The sequence below is a fragment of the Macrotis lagotis genome, chromosome X (genome assembly GCF_037893015.1).
Source record: "Macrotis lagotis isolate mMagLag1 chromosome X, bilby.v1.9.chrom.fasta, whole genome shotgun sequence".
Classification (NCBI taxonomy): Eukaryota; Metazoa; Chordata; class Mammalia; order Peramelemorphia; family Peramelidae; genus Macrotis; species Macrotis lagotis.
This window is the reverse complement of record NC_133666.1, coordinates 588,398,642-588,416,125: the sequence shown is the minus strand read 5'-3', so window position 1 is coordinate 588,416,125 and position 17,484 is coordinate 588,398,642. Positions and strand designations below refer to the sequence as shown.

Sequence of the window (17,484 nt, the reverse complement as noted above, 5' to 3'; positions counted from 1 at the left end):
CAACCAAACAACTAAAGCTAAAAGCATAGGGATGGAAGACTGAACCTGGAGTCAGGAAGATCTAGGTTCAAATCTTGCCTCAGATACTTACTAAATGACCCTGGGCAAGTCACTTAACCTCCATCTACCTTGGTTTCTTCATGTGCAAAATAAGAATAATAGCACTTACCTTCCAGGACTAATGTGAGGATAAAATGAGATAATATTGGTAAAGAAAATGCTTTGCAAATACTTTCATGAATGTTTCATTCAGTGTCATTTAAGGGAGAAAAAACTCTTACCTTCAAAATCAACTACAACATAAAATAGTTAGGCAAGCTGAAATATATATCATACTCCAAAATAAAAATTAAAAGAAATGTGTTTTAAAGTTTTACTCACTCTGAGTTAACACAAGATTCAGGGCAGTGTTGGTGACACTTTGCATTCCAGCAACAATATAAGCCTCACAGTTTTTCAGGTTGCCCAAAGCATTGTCCACATTGTTGACGAAAAGCCAAGGAAAATCATCTGAATTCTCCGGCATACTGAAATTATTACCTATATTTTCCAAAAAAAAAAAATTATAAAAAGAAAGTTTTAAAAAATAAAGTCAGAGAAGAAATATCCAATTGAATATATATATGAAACCCCAATATTTCCCATAATAAAAACTACTAGATAGCAGTCATTTTTAAGAATAAAATTAATTTTCAGATGAGTCTAAAATAACAAATCAAGAAATCAGAGAATATCTAGAAATCCTTCTATATTGCAACTGTTCCTCTCATTCCAAAGAACTTTAGCCTGTATGTTTATATTCTCACAAATCCAGAGCTTATTCTGGAAGAGGTATTAATCAGTGTTTGTTGATCACTCTTACTATCAAAGGATAAAACGTTTCCTATGTCTACAAAATTCTGATCTGAAACAGAAATCAAAAAGTTCAGCCCTAATTAATATGAAACATAATTTTACAAAGTTGAATTCTCAAAACATAAAGCATGAAAAAAGTTTCTCATTTTTGCTAAAAAAAACTCATTTATATTCTTTAAGGCTTTAATTCTTTAAGGCTTCAAAACACTTTGTTTTTCACAACCCTGTAATTCAGAAATTTCAAGTAATCATCCCCTTTTAAGGTATTTAAAGAAATGAAGACACTAAAAATTAAGTGGTTTTCAATGAAATTACTCATGATATGAACAGTTTTCCTGCTTTTAAGTCTAGTAGTCTATTCAGGATATAATAATCTTCATATAAATTTGATAAAAAACCTCAAATACAATCAAATAAACCAAAAGAGGGCAGGGATTGGGTTTTTTTGGAAGATTTGATTTATTTTGAATTTTATAATTTTTTCTCCTAATCTTGCTTCCCACCCCCCACAGAAGGTAGTCTGTTAGTCTTTACATTGTTTCCAAGCTACACATTGATCTAAATTGAATGTGTTGAGAGAGAAACCGTATCATTAAGAAAAAAATAATAAAAATATAAGAGAGCAAGATTACATAATAAGATAATGGGTTGTTTTTTTTTTAATTAAAGGTCTTTGGTCTTTGTTTGAATTCCACAATTCTTTCTCTGGATACAGATGCTATTCTCCATCACAGATACTCCAAAATTGTGCCTGATTGTTGCACTGATGGAATGAGCAAGTCCATCAAGGTTGATCATCACCCCCAAGTTGCTGTTAGGGTATACAATGTTTTTCTGGTTGTGCTCATATCGCTCAGCATCAGTTCATGCAAATCCCTCCTGGCTTCTAATAGAACAATAAGTGTTCCATCACATACATATACCATAGTTTGTTAAGCTATTCCCCAATTGAAGGACATTCATTTAATTTCCAATTTTTTGCCACCCACCATAAATAGGGCTGCTATGAATATTTTTGTACTAGTGATGTTTTTGCCCTTTTCCATAATCTCTTCAGGGTACAGACTTAGTAGTGGTATTGCTGGATCAAAGGGTATGCACATATTTGTTGCCCTTTGGGCATAATTCTAAATTGCTCTCCAGAAAGGTTGGATGAGTTCACAGCTCCACCAACAATGTATTAGTGTCAGCAGGGATTGTTTTTCAAAAACACTTGATTTGATTTGACTTTTGTTCAAATGGATAGGGGTTGTTTTGAGTTATTAAAATATAGTTTACATATTATGTTTTTATTTGGAATGTTTTTTAAGTCAGCAAGCATTAACTGAGCACACTAGGTTAAGCCTTAGGGATTCAAAGAAAGCACTCTGAGGGGAGCATAAACAGGCAAATTATATACTTACAAAAGGCAATAGAGAAAAGGCATCAGCAGAGAGGGAGAGGATCTCAGCAAAGTCCTCTTGTAGAAGGTGTGGTTTAAAGAAAGTCTAGATGTAATGCATTACAGGCACAAGGAAGAGTGAGTGAAAAGGTAGGGAACCTGGAGATAAAGTGTCCCATGTGATCAACAGCAAGAAAGTCAGGGATATTGTATCAGATATAGGGAGAAGATGAGAAAGATAGGCAGGGGCCAGCTTGTAAAAGGCTTTAAAAGAAAAATAGAACATTTTATACTTGATCCTGGGAATAAACAGGGAAGCCCCTAAAGTGCATTTAAGGTGACATGGCCAGGCCTTCTCTTTAGGAAGATCACTTTGGTAGAAGCAAGGGTGAGAAGGGCTGGAGTGGGAAGTTTTGAAGCAGCAATCAAGCCAAGCCAAAGGCTATAGTCCTTAAAGGGATAAGGGCCTGAACCAGAAGGGCAGCTATGTGAGTAAAGAGAAGGCAAAGTATAAAAGAAATAGTATGAAGGTAGAAAAGACAAAACTTGGCAACAATTAGATGTGTGGGGTGAGTATTATTGAGAAGTCAAGAATGACACCAAAACAGCAAGTCTAGGTGACTAAGAAGATAAAAAAAGTTTTAATCAAAATAATGAAAAATAAAATAATTTGCTTGTTTGGTTACCCCTTCCAATCTCTTTTCCTCCTGTATAAAGTTTTGTTGTCGTTTCAAATTTTAGTCAAAGTCAATGTTTGTGCAACAAACATTAGAGATACAATGAACCCTGGACAGCTAGGTGGCATAGTAGATAGTGATGGGGCTGGAGTCAGGAAGAATTCCAGTCTCAGATACTAAACTAGCTGTGTGACCCTGGGTGAATCACTTAAACCTGTTTGCAAGAGTTTCCTCATCTATAAAATGATTTGGAAAATGAAATAGCAAGCCACTCTTTGCCAAGAGAGAGCTTTGAAGAATCTGACAAGACTGAAACAACTGAAATAATTAACTTTCTGTTTAATAAACTCCACTGGCACCCTGCAGATCAAATGTAAGATGCTCTGTTTGGCTTTAAAAGCCCCTCACAATCTACTTCCATCCCTATCTCACACATACTAAGATCTAAGATCCAGCAAAACCACCCTTCATGCTATTCCTCACAATACTCCATCTCTCAGCCCCATGGATTTTCTCTGGCGGTCCCTATTCCTGAAATGCCTGGCTTCCAAAGCTTTTTGAAAGCCTCATCTTAAATCCCACTTTCTATAAGAGACCTTCCCCAGGTTTCCCTCTCTCCACACCACCTCCACTGCTAGTGGCTTCCCTGACATCACCTCCTATTAACAGTTTATACTGTCAACGAAGTATATAAAAGCATATATATAAGACCTCCCCTGAAAATTAAGATCAGGTCTTATATTAATCTTTGCTCCCAATGATACATAAGGGTTTATTTTCAGAGGAGGTCTTTTTTTCATATACAACAATCAATATTTATTCATGTACAAAAATCTACATTTATTCATGTACAAAAATCTTCATTTATTCAAATACAATCATGTCATATTTTTTCTGGAACATAGTCATAACTCTCCCAACCATGAGTTCCAGCCTGAATTTCTTGTGACTCCATTTCCTGTAGAACCATTGGTCCCAATCTCTCATATCTAGCAAAAGAGTTCTCCTTTAATGAACACTTTTTGTCCATGTAGCCTGCTTATAGGGCATTAGCAACACATCTATCAGTGATTTTATCCCAGATTCTTCACCCAAGTCACAACCTCTTCCAGGTGAGGCTTCACAAAGTTTCGAAGCTGATTTCTCTCCATTCTATTTTCAGTGTAGTCATTGGTTTACAAAATAAATGGTCCTTGACTGGGCTCATTAACTGCAATATCAAGACTAGAGATAAGTAGTCATTTCAACAGAAATCATTATTTGACCTAGGTTTCTCTCCGCAAGGAAGTTCTTGTCTTTAGTGTGGTGAGCACTAGCTGAATCCCAGCCTAGCAGACCTCTTTGGCCACCTTGCAAAACAGTCACTCTTTTGAACTCCAAATCCAATACAAGTGCTCTGTTTGGCATCCCTAGCCTCCCCCACCTTTCCCATCTATTTACACATATTCTGTGGTAGACCAGCCTCCTGATAATTAAGACATTTCACCATTTGGGTCTGGGCCTGAAGTGTTCTTCCCCTTCATCTCTTCTTGCTGACTTCTGTGGCTTCCATGAAGGCCCAGCTAACCTCCCCCATGCTACAGGAAGTCTTTCCCAATCTCTCCCAATGCAAGGAGTGCTCTTCTTTTCATCTGATTTAGGAGATTGGCCTGGCATCAGGAAAAAGATGCCTTATAATGGTACAGCTTAAAATGGTTGCTCTGAGGCAAATGGAAGACAACCTGACCCCAAGAAGCCTTTCCCCAGAGGATACAATATACTCATCAGGATTTAAATAATCAGGGTATATATAAATGCAGATAGGGTCTGGGGTCTTTTTACCCGAGCACACTAGCTATGAGGCAGTAGCAGAAGGTGTGGTAGATTTTCTGTGCAGATGGAAGACATCTGAGCTAGCCCATTCCCTTAGCCTTTGTACACAGTGCATTCGGTTCCTTCTTTTATCCAGTCTCTGAGAACCTTGCTTGCTTCTGTTCTGTGATGCTGCTCCTCCTTCTTAGTGTCATATGTGCAGGAGGTGATTCCCCACTAGACCAGGGGTTGAGCCATGGTCCACTTGCAGCCAGGATTCCAAGCTGGATATCCAGTGTGATTGAGCAGCCAGCTGGCCAGTCAGGGAAGTCAGAAGCCAGGTTGCCTGAGGTTTGAATTCAAGGCAAATTTTTTGGAATTGGAACTGGGACTGTGCCAGATGGGAACTGAACTAAACTCTGAACTTAACTTTCTTTCCTTCCCCAGAGTATAAGAGGGAGTGGAATTATGCCTCCCATGAGGGAGGGGAGTAACACATATTTATAAATGGTTCTAATGCTACAGACTTCCTTCTGCCTCAGGTCATAGAGTCTTTCCATTTTTCTCTGGATGGGTCTGTTTCATCATTCCTCTATGGCACAAAAGAGAAATCTATATAGTTATATTTTTGGAAACGAGAATTCCCTTCTCTCTCTCCACAGCATACACACACACACACACACACACACACACACACACACAAAATATAAGGGGGAGGGAGGGAGAGAGGGAAAATAAGAGAGAAAGTAAAAGAGAAAGGATCTGAAATCAAATCATAACTCATACTATTCACTGTGTGTTTCTGGTCAAGTTCCAAATTCATCTGCCTCAAGTTTCCATCCGCAAAAATGGAAATAACAATAACACCTACCAACATTGTTGGAAGAATATGTGTTTTCTAAACCCAAAGGCATGGAATATTATTGTGCCATGGAGAAATGATGAAATAAACCAATTCAGAGAGAGAAACCTAAACTGTATGGAATGAAATCTTTTGAACTAGAACCAGTTATAAAATGATAAATTCATAGAGAAAACCACTTTGATCATTGCAGTGATAAACCACAAGTCAAAAAGAGGGATGATGAAATACGTCAGTTATGTTCTGACAGAACAGGTGATGACCTTAAACTACAGAAAGGACATACATACATACATACATTCTCAGAGATGACCAATATGAGAATCTGTCCCGCTGGACTCTACACCAAGGGTTTCATTTTTTCAGGTTTTTTTTTTAATTTGTTCAATGTGGGAGAGATTTAATTAATTTTTTTAAAACTATGGAATATTTAAATTTTAAATTTTAATTTTACTACGAAATCATTAAATAAATTATTTATTTTTAAAAATTAATTTCCTTTAATTTTTAAAAATTAAAACTTAATTTAAAAATTAACTTAATTTCCAAAAATTATTTTCATTCTAATAATTTTAAAAAATAAAATTTTAATTTACAGTAACTATTTAAACTTTAAAAAACGGAATGCGGCCTGAATGCTAGTGATACTCGATGACTGCGCGGCCCCCTCCCGAGCCTCAGGTCCCTCGGCCGGACAGAGCCAGGTTAGGTCTGGCAGGTCTCCGGCAAGCGCTGACCACAAGCTACGCATTTAACAAAACGCCGGTTGAAACGGGCTCGAGGTCGCTCCTTCCCTCCGGAGGGTCGCCCCACCGCGAAAAAAGTCAACTCACAAAGTTGCGGGGTTCCTCTTCCTCCCCCACCCGCCTGCGCCCCTCACCTGGCGGCCCGGCCCGGCCGCGCGTTCACCAGAAGCCGCGGCGGACGCTGGCTCCCGGGCTGCAGCTCCCGGATCCCGCCTCTCTCCGGTCCCTATAGAGACCTGCGCGGAACTGGCCGTCGTCATCAGCGGGGCGCCGGCCGTGCGTCATCCCCAGGCGCCCTTTCCTCGTGCTCACGTGATCTTCCCTGGCCCCGCCTCCGCGCTCCACCCTTTGCCTAGCCGATTCGAGTCATGTGACGGCCGGAGCCGCTCCGGGGTTGGGGAAGGGGCTCCGGGGGAGGATCGTCGGGCCCCGCCGCCGCCGCTGCCTCTGCCCCCCCAGACCGACCGGGGCAAGCGGGATCGGATCCCGGCGCGGGAGCAGGGCCAGGCCCCGCCACAGGTGAGCCAGGGGGAGTCGGGGCCGCCCCCAGGGTGGTCAGGGAGGGGTGGCCGAGCGGGAGCGGCGGCCCCGGGGCCGAGGACTGGGGGAGCGGGAAGAAAACCCCCGCCGTGGGGCGCGGGCCAGAACGCGAGGGGCCCGGAGCGCGGGGCCCGGACGGCGCGCCCGGCTGTTTCCCGAATCCGCGAGCCGTCTCGCTTCCCCGGGCCTCGCCTTACCCACTTAGGAAACAAAAATGACTTTCTAGCGGATCCTAAAGCCCCTTCCCGCCCCGAGCCCCGAGCTTCCTGTTCCAAACCGGGCTATTTCCTAGTTGTGAGTACAAATCAGAGAAACTGAGGCCCAGAAAGGCAAGGGAAGGTGTAAAGGTGTGTGTGAGTAAAATACAGGGTTTTCCAAAGGCTTGCTTATGGAAGGATGTTAGAAGTCTTTCTTTCCTTCTTTGAAATGCAATGAAACTCTTTCCCAACTTGGAAATTCTTGGACAACATACCGATTCATAAAGAAAATCTTATCCTTTTTTAAGAGCTTAGGGAAAATATATTGATTGAGGAACATGTAGGATCATAGGATTTAGAATTGAAGTGAACTTTATCATTTAGTTCATTTAGAAGTGAACTTTAGGGCCCTGGACACTTAAGAATTACCTAGCTGTTGTGGCCATGGGCAAGCCGCTGCCTTGAAAAAAACTAAAAAAGAAGTGAACTTTATCATTTAGAATCTTGTAAAAGTTTAAGTGGATTTTCCACAGCCCTTTAGATAGAAAATCTTAACAGCCAAAATTAAAATGCAAATTTTCTGACTCAAAGTTTTCACTAAATCATACTATCAATCAATAAATACTTGTTAAGTGCCTATGCACTTGTAATGAGAATACAAAAGGTGGCAAAAGCTAGGCCCTGCCTTCAAAGATCTTAAAATCTAATGGAGTATACAGCATGCAAACAAATATATACAATCAGGGAAATTTGGGGAAATTGGGGAGGGCTTCCTGTTGAAGGTGAGATTTTTCATTGGGACTTAAAAGGAAGCCAGGAAGCCAGGAAGCCAGGAAGGTTAGTAGTCAGTAAGGAGAGATTTGAAGCTATTCAGCCGGAAGAAGCAGTCTTTTGTAGTAATCTAGACGTGAGGGGATGAGGGCCCGCGCCAGAGGGATGGCATTGTCAGAGAAGACAAGAGGGGCATTGGAGGAAATACTTAAAATGTGCTGGGCAAAAAGCAGAAGCAATACTAGCATTCATGGAACTTACATTACAAAGAGAAAGACATATATAAATATAGTTAAATAAAAAATACATACAAAGTAGATTATAAGAATAGTTTAGAGAGGAAGAAATTAACAACTAAGGAACTAGAAAAACCATCTGTAATGTCCCTTGAAGCAGATGTAAAAAGGGAGAGCAACCACTGTTAAAAGCACTGGAGGGCAATCAGTGATAAGGTTTGGAAATGGAATACTGTTGAGTACTTTGCTTGAAGAATGTTAAGAAGGGCATTATTCATGGAGAACCATAATGTATAATAAGTCTGGAAAGATACAAAGAGCAAAAGTTGCAAAGAATTTTAAATAACAAAGAGAAGAATTTGTACTTAATCTTCAAAGTAATAGGGAACTACTTGAGTTTATTGGGGAATGTGGATGGGAGTTAACTAGATCAGATATTTAATTTGGGAAAATCACATTGACACCTCTGAAGAACAGACTAGAATGGGGACAGACTTGGGGTAGAGGGACCAAATAGGAAGCTGTTCTTGTTCAGAGAGTTGTGGATGATAAAGATCTGAATTAAGGTGGTGCCTGAGTGAGTGGAGAGAAGACATATTTGAAAAATATTATGTAAATAAAAGTGATAAGATTCAGCAGTTGCTTAAATATTTAACATGACTGAGAATTAGGAGATGGCACCAATCATGAACCTTGATGTCTATAAGCATGGTAATGACCTCATTAGAAGTTCAGAAGAATGATGGATTTGAAGCAAACTACAATGAATTCTGCATTGATCCTGAGAGTTTGAATAGTATAGTCCAGGATGGGACAGCCTATTCAAAATATCCATTTTGCAGTTTGTAAACCATGACTGAAGCTCAGAAGATAGAGCTGAACTGGATAGTCATCTGCAGTAGTGTGATCATTAATTGTAGGAGATGATGAAGTCACCATTCACTAGAACCTAAGCTTCCTTGAGAGTAAGAATTATTTCAGTCTTTTTAATTGTAACCCTAGGATCTAGCTTAGTGCTAGGTTCATAGTAGGTGCTTAATAAATGCTTTCTAATTGATCAGCTAATGAGAGTATAAAGAGAAGAGGGCCCAGGACTGAGCCTTGCAGAGTACCAATACAGAAGAAAGAATGTTCTGATATGTAGAAGGAGAACCAAGAGAGAGGAATGATATTACTAACCCACAGAGGAGAGCTTATGCTGGAGGAGATGGTCGGCAATGTCACATTCTGCAAAGATTAATTTGGGAGTGAAAAGATCATTGATTAACTTTGAGGACAGCAGTTTCAGTAGACAGATGAGATCAGTTGGAAGAGAGGAAGAGAGAGGAAAACAGCATTTTCAGGAATTTGGTTAAGAAATGGGATAAAAGGTAGAGGGGATAAGAATGTTTTTGTCCATCATTCTAGAAGACCACGACATCAGGGAGGTGATGCCATGACAATCACATGAATTGGATTTGAGTGAACAGGCTGTGCTAAATCACCAGCCTCACTTTCTCCTCCATAGTCATCTGGGTCCAGTGATCAGATATGAATCAGGACGATGGCCCTGGATGTGAGGCAATCAGGATTAAATGACCTGCCCAAGGTCACACAACTAATAAGAGTCAAGTGTCTGAGCTCAAATTTGAACTCCAGTCCTCCTGACTCCAAGGCCAGTGCTCTTTTCAATATGCCACCTAGCTGACTAGAGGGGATGGTAGGACCTAATGAGGTAAATGAATGGGGAAGATTTGGAAACCAGTAGAGAGGAGGTGCTTGCATACAGCTATATGCATATCAACATTGTGAGATGGATTACATGTGGAACATGTAAGTTAGTCCTGCACTTACTACATAACTGACATCTTCTCATACATTTTCATGATTTGAACCTCTACATTGTTTATCCTGTGCTATTGCACATTTGTTTTGCCCATGATTAGTAATATGCAATAGCATATTGATAGCCTATTTACACCCATGATGTACTTCTCCATTGCCTTTTGAATGCCCTAAAACTTTCTGGGTACTCCAGTATCTTTGCCAAAAAATCTCAAATGGGGTCACGAAGAGACAGACATGACTGAACCACAACATTAAATTATTTGTCCAGTGTCTCATAGCTATTAAATGTCTGAAAGAGGATTTGAATTCAGATCTAACTCCAGGCCCAGTGCTATATGCATTTTACCACATAACTGTCTTACAGAATAATTATGTTTTTTTAAAAAAAGTGGGTCTTTAATTCAGGGAAAATTTTTGACCACTAAAAACATTGTAATTGGTAAAAAGCATTACAGTGCACTATTCTTATCTTCAATTCTAGGCCCCATTCATTGTCCATCTACACTGCCTTTCCAAGGTAGTCTGGCCACAAAAGTCACATACTCAGCTGCATAGCATAGTTTGGAACATGGGCATTGTCTATCCCATCTTCTTGTTTTATACCTACTTTTATATTACAAAAATGTTAAACAAAGTTGTTTCCTGTTATATTTTTCAAGTAAACTTAATGATTTTGACATGTGCATGGGAGCCATGTTGTAGAAGAGTTTTTCTCTCCCATATTGATTTTTTTTTAAATAGTAAACAAGTACAGTGAAATCCCATATTCTTTCCACATTTTAGTCAGCTGTGTAACAATAAAGATGTGGGCTGCTATAAAATAATACTCCAACTTGTCAACTACATTAATGAGGGGTCTGCTGTATTTGAAACACTGGGAAAAAGGGAGGGTCTAAACAATTTAGTCTCTACTAGGTGCTGGGTGCTATGCTAAACACTTTTCACAAATATCTCATCTGAACGTCACAACAACCCAGGGAAAATGGGTGGCAGATGCACTTACTGTCTTTACTTTAAAGTTAGGGAAAACTGGGGCAAAGAGTGGTCAAGTGACAAAATACTGGGATTGTGATAATGAAAAGACTGTTTTAGAAATTTTAACAAGTCTTTTCTACTTTTCATCAGTTTGTATCTGCCAATTCAGTCCTCAAGTGCCTTTGAGATAATCTGAGTTAATTCAGTCTATCACAAAGATTTCTTTAGACATTCTTTTTCACTGCTTCTCATCTTTTGCAAGGTGATCCTGATCATTTTCCAACATCTTCTACCATAATATTTTGTAAATGAATTCTATTCCAGGTTGGTGGCATCCTTAGTCACCATGTTTCACAACTTATTAAAGAAATCAAATGTTTGCTGACTGAAGCAGTTTCTAGGTTCTGTAAGTGTTCATTGTGGCAATTTGATTTATGTTGTTTATACTTGCTTGGAATATAGTCATACTCTGTCACTGTATATCCTTGTATCCATTTTCCATTATCAGCAACTTGCTTAAAAAATTAAAGTTAGAGTTGTCTCTGCTGCACCCCATTATCTTCTCATGTTTATTTATCTAATTTAGTATTGATTTTGGTTTTTGCTTTAGCAAGTAAGTGGTCCAATGATATACAAACAGCTGATTCAGAAATTGCTCTAACATCAATAGCCAGTAATTTCCTCTTCATTAAAGTATAATCAGTATCATTTTTGTGATGTTCTTTGGTGTTCATCCAGTCAGTACCCCTTAACTCTCTCCTTGAAGAAAATATTCAAAAGATATATATAGGCAGGAAGCTTCCATGTAGCCTTGAAGCTTTGGTTTTACCAAAGACTTGCTCCCAGACTATCTTTTCCAAAATATTTAACCAGCCACCATTACCTACCTTTGCTTTAAAATCCCAGGGTATAGAAGCATATACTGATTTAATTTGAAGGAATGAACCTCTTAAGTTCATTATAGACTTTCTTTATATTTGTCTTCATAGTGCTCTTCTTGGAGTTTGTTTTGTTTTGTTTTTTTAGATTTTTTACAAGGCAATGGGGTTAAGTGGCTTGCCCAAGGCCACATAGCTAGGCAATTATTAAGTGTCTGAGACTGGATTTGAACTCAGATACTCCTGACTCCAGGGCCGGTGTTCTGTCTGTGCCACCTAGCCACCCCCATAGTGGTCTTCTTGTAAATATTGAGAGCACTATAATAGATGACCAAATTTACCATGAAATAATGTTTCTCATTGCCTGTGGATATAGGATAAAAACCAGCACCTTCCATGCCTTTATTTCTCTCTCCAAAGAGAAATTGTGGTAACTTTCTTTTGTCTTCTAGTTTCCTTTGTAAGAATGACCATATTGAAATGATTCAGTGCCTCGGGTAGTAGTATATCTAGTTGTCGGTTATCAGACTCCGTTTTAATGATTATACTACCACCTTTAATTCATATTTATAAATTGCCACCAGAAAAAAAAGAAAACCTGATTCTTAGAACCCTCTGCTCTTATATTCCAGTTTACATTATTTGTATCTGAGTGTGTCTTTGTAAAACTTTGTAAAAGTGTAGTAAGGAAGACTAATATAGGAAATAATAAAACTGATATGCAACTGCTTGTTGCAGTTAAATTAGAGATAGAGTTCTTCTTTTGCTATGGCTTATACTGATCTACCTCTTGGATATCTTCCAACTTTAAGATTTTATGATTCTCTTATCCAGCTAGACTGTGAACCTGTGAGGGGATGGAATATTTATTATTTATTTGTATCTCTTTCTGAGCCGGTCACAGAACACTACATAACAAATACACTTTTTAAAATGAAAGAGCAGGTACTATATTGCTACTTGTTACTTGATTGGATTTAGTACTTACATATCACCTTCATGTCCCAATTCAGATCTCTGGATATGAAGAATACTGTCAGTAATTTAAAGCATCATTTTGGAGGAAGATGTCATGCTTTCTTTTTGTGCCTTCCAAAGATTCTTCTGGAATGTTATTGATTTTTATACATTTTTAATCAGGTCCTTTAATGGAGCACCTAATTTGTAAGAAGTCCAGGTTTCTTCAGATGATCTGTAGGTTATAACTGCAAAAGACCAGACCATTCCCAGTGCCCAGCCAAGGGTCAACTGGCCATCTTCACAATGTTGGATTTTCTTGCTGAAAATAATCTCTGTGGACAGGCATGTCTGAGGATTGTGTCCTGTGGCAATGCCATCATTGCTGAACTTTTAAGACTCTCTGAGTTCATTCCCAGTGTTTTCAGGCTAAAAGACCGTGCTGATCAACAGAAATATGGAGATATTATCTTTGATTTCAGTTACTTTAAGGTAAGTCTTCATCCACATACAAATTTTTTTACATAATCCCTATTCTAAAGTTCACTTTCTTTGGAAAAAGAAAAACTTATGTGGAAAAGAGGTGACAGTGAAAAAGAATGTTTTAAAGAGATAGTGAGTTCTAATTTAAAATGACCATAAACTCAGAAAAAAAAATCATACTGTGTATTTTGAGAATACAATAGAATCCTGTGAAATTATTGATATTGCATTTCACATTGAACTATTCTGACTTAAATATAAATTAGTGCTTAGTTAAGATTTAGGTAAGTTTCTTACTTAGGAAGAAGGGTTTTTAATTCTGTGATAATATTTTCATAAATAATTGAATTCTACCTAAAATTATTGATAGGGGCATAAGAACAAATTTTCGTAAGACTAGTCAGAAATGTTGCATTACGATCAAATATACTTTCTTTTAGACTTCATATATAATTGTTCTTCTGTTCTCAGGGTCCAGAATTGTGTGAAAGCAGACTGGAAGCAAGACCAGAACTACAGGATTTAGATGAAGAATTTCGTGAAAACAACATAGAAATTGTGACAAGATTTTATTTAGCTTTTCAGAGTGTGCACAAATATATTGTAGACTTAAACAGGTATTCATGAATCTTACCACAGTTTGATTCTAACAAATTATATATCATGAGGGAAGGAACAGAGGCTCATCTGGAAGAAATTCAGACAATCTTGAGTGTTTTTCTTTATTTAACCAGATGACCCTTTACAATTAGTTTATGCTAGAAAGCAGTATCTTTTCATTCTTTTAGCAGTGCTCTCAATATTTTAGAAAAGTTTCATATCTTTTTTTAAAATTAATTTTGACATATATTATAATTCCATTCCCTTTGAAAAATTTAGTAATGTTATTTTGTAGTTATATTTGTGATTGGCCCATTTGAGTGGAAAAGAGATTTGTGGTCCTGCCCTTGTAGAGGTTCAGCTTCTGCAGCCCTATCCTTAAGTCCATGATGCTACACAGAGCAATCAGGTTCTCTCCCAGTCTTAATCTTAATATGAACTTCGGACCCTACTACTGATTTCTACAGTCAGTGTTTCCAGAGCAAAGATATAGGCTGAACACCAGCCATAACATACAGCCAGATATTTCAGTTTTCCCTCACTATTTGACCTTCCTGCAGAGTATTTTCCAGTATGTCAACTTGCAATCCCATGAGACCTTAAAATTTATGACTAGGATCTACTCAAGCCTTTCTCATTTTTAAATTCAGTTCATCAAATAAATATTATGTCCCTACTCTGTTCAGAACCCTGTTCTTGAACATCTTTTAAGAAAAGAATTATGATTTCCTCTTTTAACAAATCCTTTTTCTGTGTCTTTATTTCTAGATATCTAGATGATCTCAGTGAAGGAATTTATATTCAACAGACATTAGAAACTGTTCTGCTCAATGAAGATGGAAAGCAACTTCTTGTAAGTTATTGACTTTATAAAACAAATGTTTTAATTTTAATTCAGAATCATTTTTTTAAATTCACTTAAAACCATAGACATTTTACTTATCAAATGCACTAAAGGCATAAAGCTCCAATTTATATAACAGATGTAGGACAGATTTCACAGATCTAAATCAGTTGAACAATTATCTACCATATGCTCGGGATTAAAATTGGGAGGAGAGTGAATAGAGGCATGGAGATCAATTGGCATCTCAGAGTTGATAATCCAGTTAGGATAATCCAGAAATCAGTCAAGTAGGAAGAGAATCAAGAGTCATGAATCCAGAGAAGAAATTTTCCAGGAAGAGAATGTCGTTGTCACTGTCATAGGCTGCAAAGAGGTGAGGAAGGATGCGAATTAAGAAAAGTCCATTAGAGTTGGCAAATTGTTACCTTGTGAGAAGGACTTTTCAGATTAATGATGAGGTCAGAAACTAAACTGAAGAGAATTGAAAGAAGAGAAAATGGAGGGAGTGAAGGTAAATCTGATTTTACAAGTCTGAGGAATAGAGAAATGCTGTATAAGTAGGAAAATGACAACAACTTGGGCATGGTTTTAGGGGAATTATAGAATATTATACATCCTTTAGCAAAATGCTAGAGAAGATGGTCTTGACTGGGGAAGAGGACTCTTCATCAAAAATTCGAATAAAATAGAAGAAACTGGAGTGGGAGTAGTCAAATTTCAAAAGTGAGTTGAGGAAGGAAGAACCTTAATATTTTCTTTAAATGTGAAGTGAGGTCTTCCTATGAGCGTGTGAAGGTGGAGCAAGGAGGAAATGCTCTTGGAGGCTTGTGGAAAGAAGAAAAGATTTGGGATGGCTGTCGTGGTAAAAGAGATAAAGGATCAGTAAATGAGGAATAGAAAAATTTTCTTGCTGAAATTTGCTCAATTGAGATTAAAAGGGCCATTGTATGACTACTTCTAGTTTTCTTCAGCACTTTATGAATAGGAGTAGAGAGGATCAAATGGTCAATAATCTAAGGAAATAAAGGCAAAAGTAAAGCATTTCTGAGCTCAAGGAACTCATTTCACTAAAGAATATATGAGATTCTATATGACCCTCCTCCCTAATATAATATAGTCTATCAAGGAGACAATGGGTAGATTTCTAAGTACGTGCAAAACCCATATACAGATGCTACGTAACCTTGGGGTACAATTAAAAAGACTCGGAAACCAGGAAAGGGTTCTTGCAGAAGGTGGTGCTTGAGTCAAGTCTTGAAGAAAATCAAATATTCAACAGAGGGAAAAGTGAGGAAGATGAACATTCTAGCCTTGGGTGACACAAAGACATGAAGATATGGGATGTAGTATATCAGTAACAACCAAATGGCTGATGGTGGGAACTGTGTAAGGTGAGATTTGAACAGCCAAGAGTGGCAGTAGGACAAAGATGTATTGGTAGGGAAAGTCTATATTTGACCTGGTTCACTAAGGAGTCAGGAGTAACAGCCAGAGGAAGGTGATTAGCTAGAAAAGAATTGAGGAATAGAGGAATTAGAGGTCAAGATAAATCCCAAAATACATTTTGTGGTGTTTTTTTGTTTTGCAAGGCAACGGGGCCAAGTGACTTGCCCAAGGTCACACAGGTAATTATTAAGTGTCTGAGATAAATTGAACTCAGGTCCTCTTGACTCCAGGGCCAGTGTTTTATTCACTGCACCACCTTGCTGCCGCCCCCCCCCCCCCCCATACTTTTAAAGAGTAGCAAAGCTTAGTAAAAAATGAAAACACTTGTGGGTGATGATAAGATCAAGGATGTGGATGTCCCTACATATAACTGAGGTGGAATGGAAGTCATGGAAATTGAGTAGGCTGAGAAACTATTAAGTTATGTAATTCTAGGAAACATCAACAGGGATGTTGAAGAGTATGAAGGCAGGAATTGGAATGGAGAGACTATGAGCCAATTGAACTCATTGATAAAGAATGAAGAGCGCCTTGAGAATTGGTAATGACCAAGCACCAGAATCTGAATGGGTAGAACATTTGGAAAAAGTGTACCTCAATGAAGGCATAAAGTGTAAGTGGTGGTTATAGAGGGAGAATCTGGAACTGGCAGTGGAGAACAGGGAATATATTCTTTTTTTTTAAGGGTTTTTTTTGTTTGTTTGTTTTTTCAAGGCAAGAGGGTTAAGTGGCTTGCCCAAGGCCACACAGCTAAGTAATTATTAAGTATCTGAGGCCACATTTGAACTCAGGTCCTCCTGACTCCAGGGCCAGTGCTCTATCCACTGCACCACCTAGCTGCCCCCAAGAGGGAATATTCTGAATCCCCTTTCAGGAGCAGTGAGTCAATAAAAGAATCAGCACTCAAGAGCAGGAGAGAAAGAGAATGAGAAGAGCTTTAAAAAACAACGAATTCCTTCACTAAGAAAATAGCATGCTGATCTTTAATCACCTGATTTTTTTTTTATTTGACTTTTTGATTATTCTTATTCTCTTTGACTAGTGTGAAGCTCTCTACCTCTACGGAGTCATGCTGTTGGTTATTGATCAAAAGATTGAAGGTGAAGTCAGAGAGAGAATGTTGGTTTCCTACTATCGATACAGGTGACTGTGATAGGTTTGTGTTTGTAAAAAGAAAAATGGCCAAAAAAATGCAATGTATGTTGTATGTTTACAAAATAAATGCAACAGAAAATTTACCTCATCATTCTGAACCCTTGTAAAAGGAAGACATATATGTCCCAAAAGGAACACTTGTAAAATATTAAAGAGCAAATTGGGTTTAACTTTGCTTAACAAATTACTCTAAAGCATTTTGGAAGTTTTTATTTATTTTATTTATGCTTCTTTATTTCTAGTCATACAGAACTTAAGCA

The 17,484-nt window shown here is 38.2% G+C and overlaps 2 protein-coding genes across 3 annotated transcripts in view; one reads left to right on the top strand and one right to left on the bottom strand.

Moving 5' to 3' along the window:
* The window catches only part of NSMCE2 (NSE2 (MMS21) homolog, SMC5-SMC6 complex SUMO ligase), a 281,655-nt gene extending 275,103 nt beyond the window's left edge, over positions 1-6,552 (bottom strand). Inside the window, exons 1-2 of the mRNA XM_074201685.1 lie at positions 6,447-6,552; positions 382-540 (exon numbers count right to left, since the gene is read on the bottom strand). Coding sequence (XP_074057786.1) covers positions 382-526 — 145 coding nt within the window. The 5' untranslated portion in view covers positions 527-540; positions 6,447-6,552. The remainder of the gene's footprint in view (positions 1-381; positions 541-6,446) is intronic.
* Positions 6,553-6,727: 175 nt separating this feature from the next.
* The window catches only part of WASHC5 (WASH complex subunit 5), a 58,423-nt gene continuing 47,666 nt past the window's right edge, over positions 6,728-17,484 (top strand). Inside the window, exons 1-5 of one of the 2 annotated variants that reach the window (XM_074201683.1) lie at positions 6,728-6,831; positions 12,750-13,185; positions 13,648-13,793; positions 14,545-14,629; positions 17,112-17,212. In XM_074201683.1, the coding sequence (XP_074057784.1) occupies positions 13,000-13,185; positions 13,648-13,793; positions 14,545-14,629; positions 17,112-17,212 (518 nt within the window). In that variant the 5' untranslated portion in view covers positions 6,728-6,831; positions 12,750-12,999. The remainder of the gene's footprint in view (positions 6,832-12,749; positions 13,186-13,647; positions 13,794-14,544; positions 14,630-17,111; positions 17,213-17,484) is intronic. The other variant, XM_074201684.1, reaches the window with a different exon arrangement.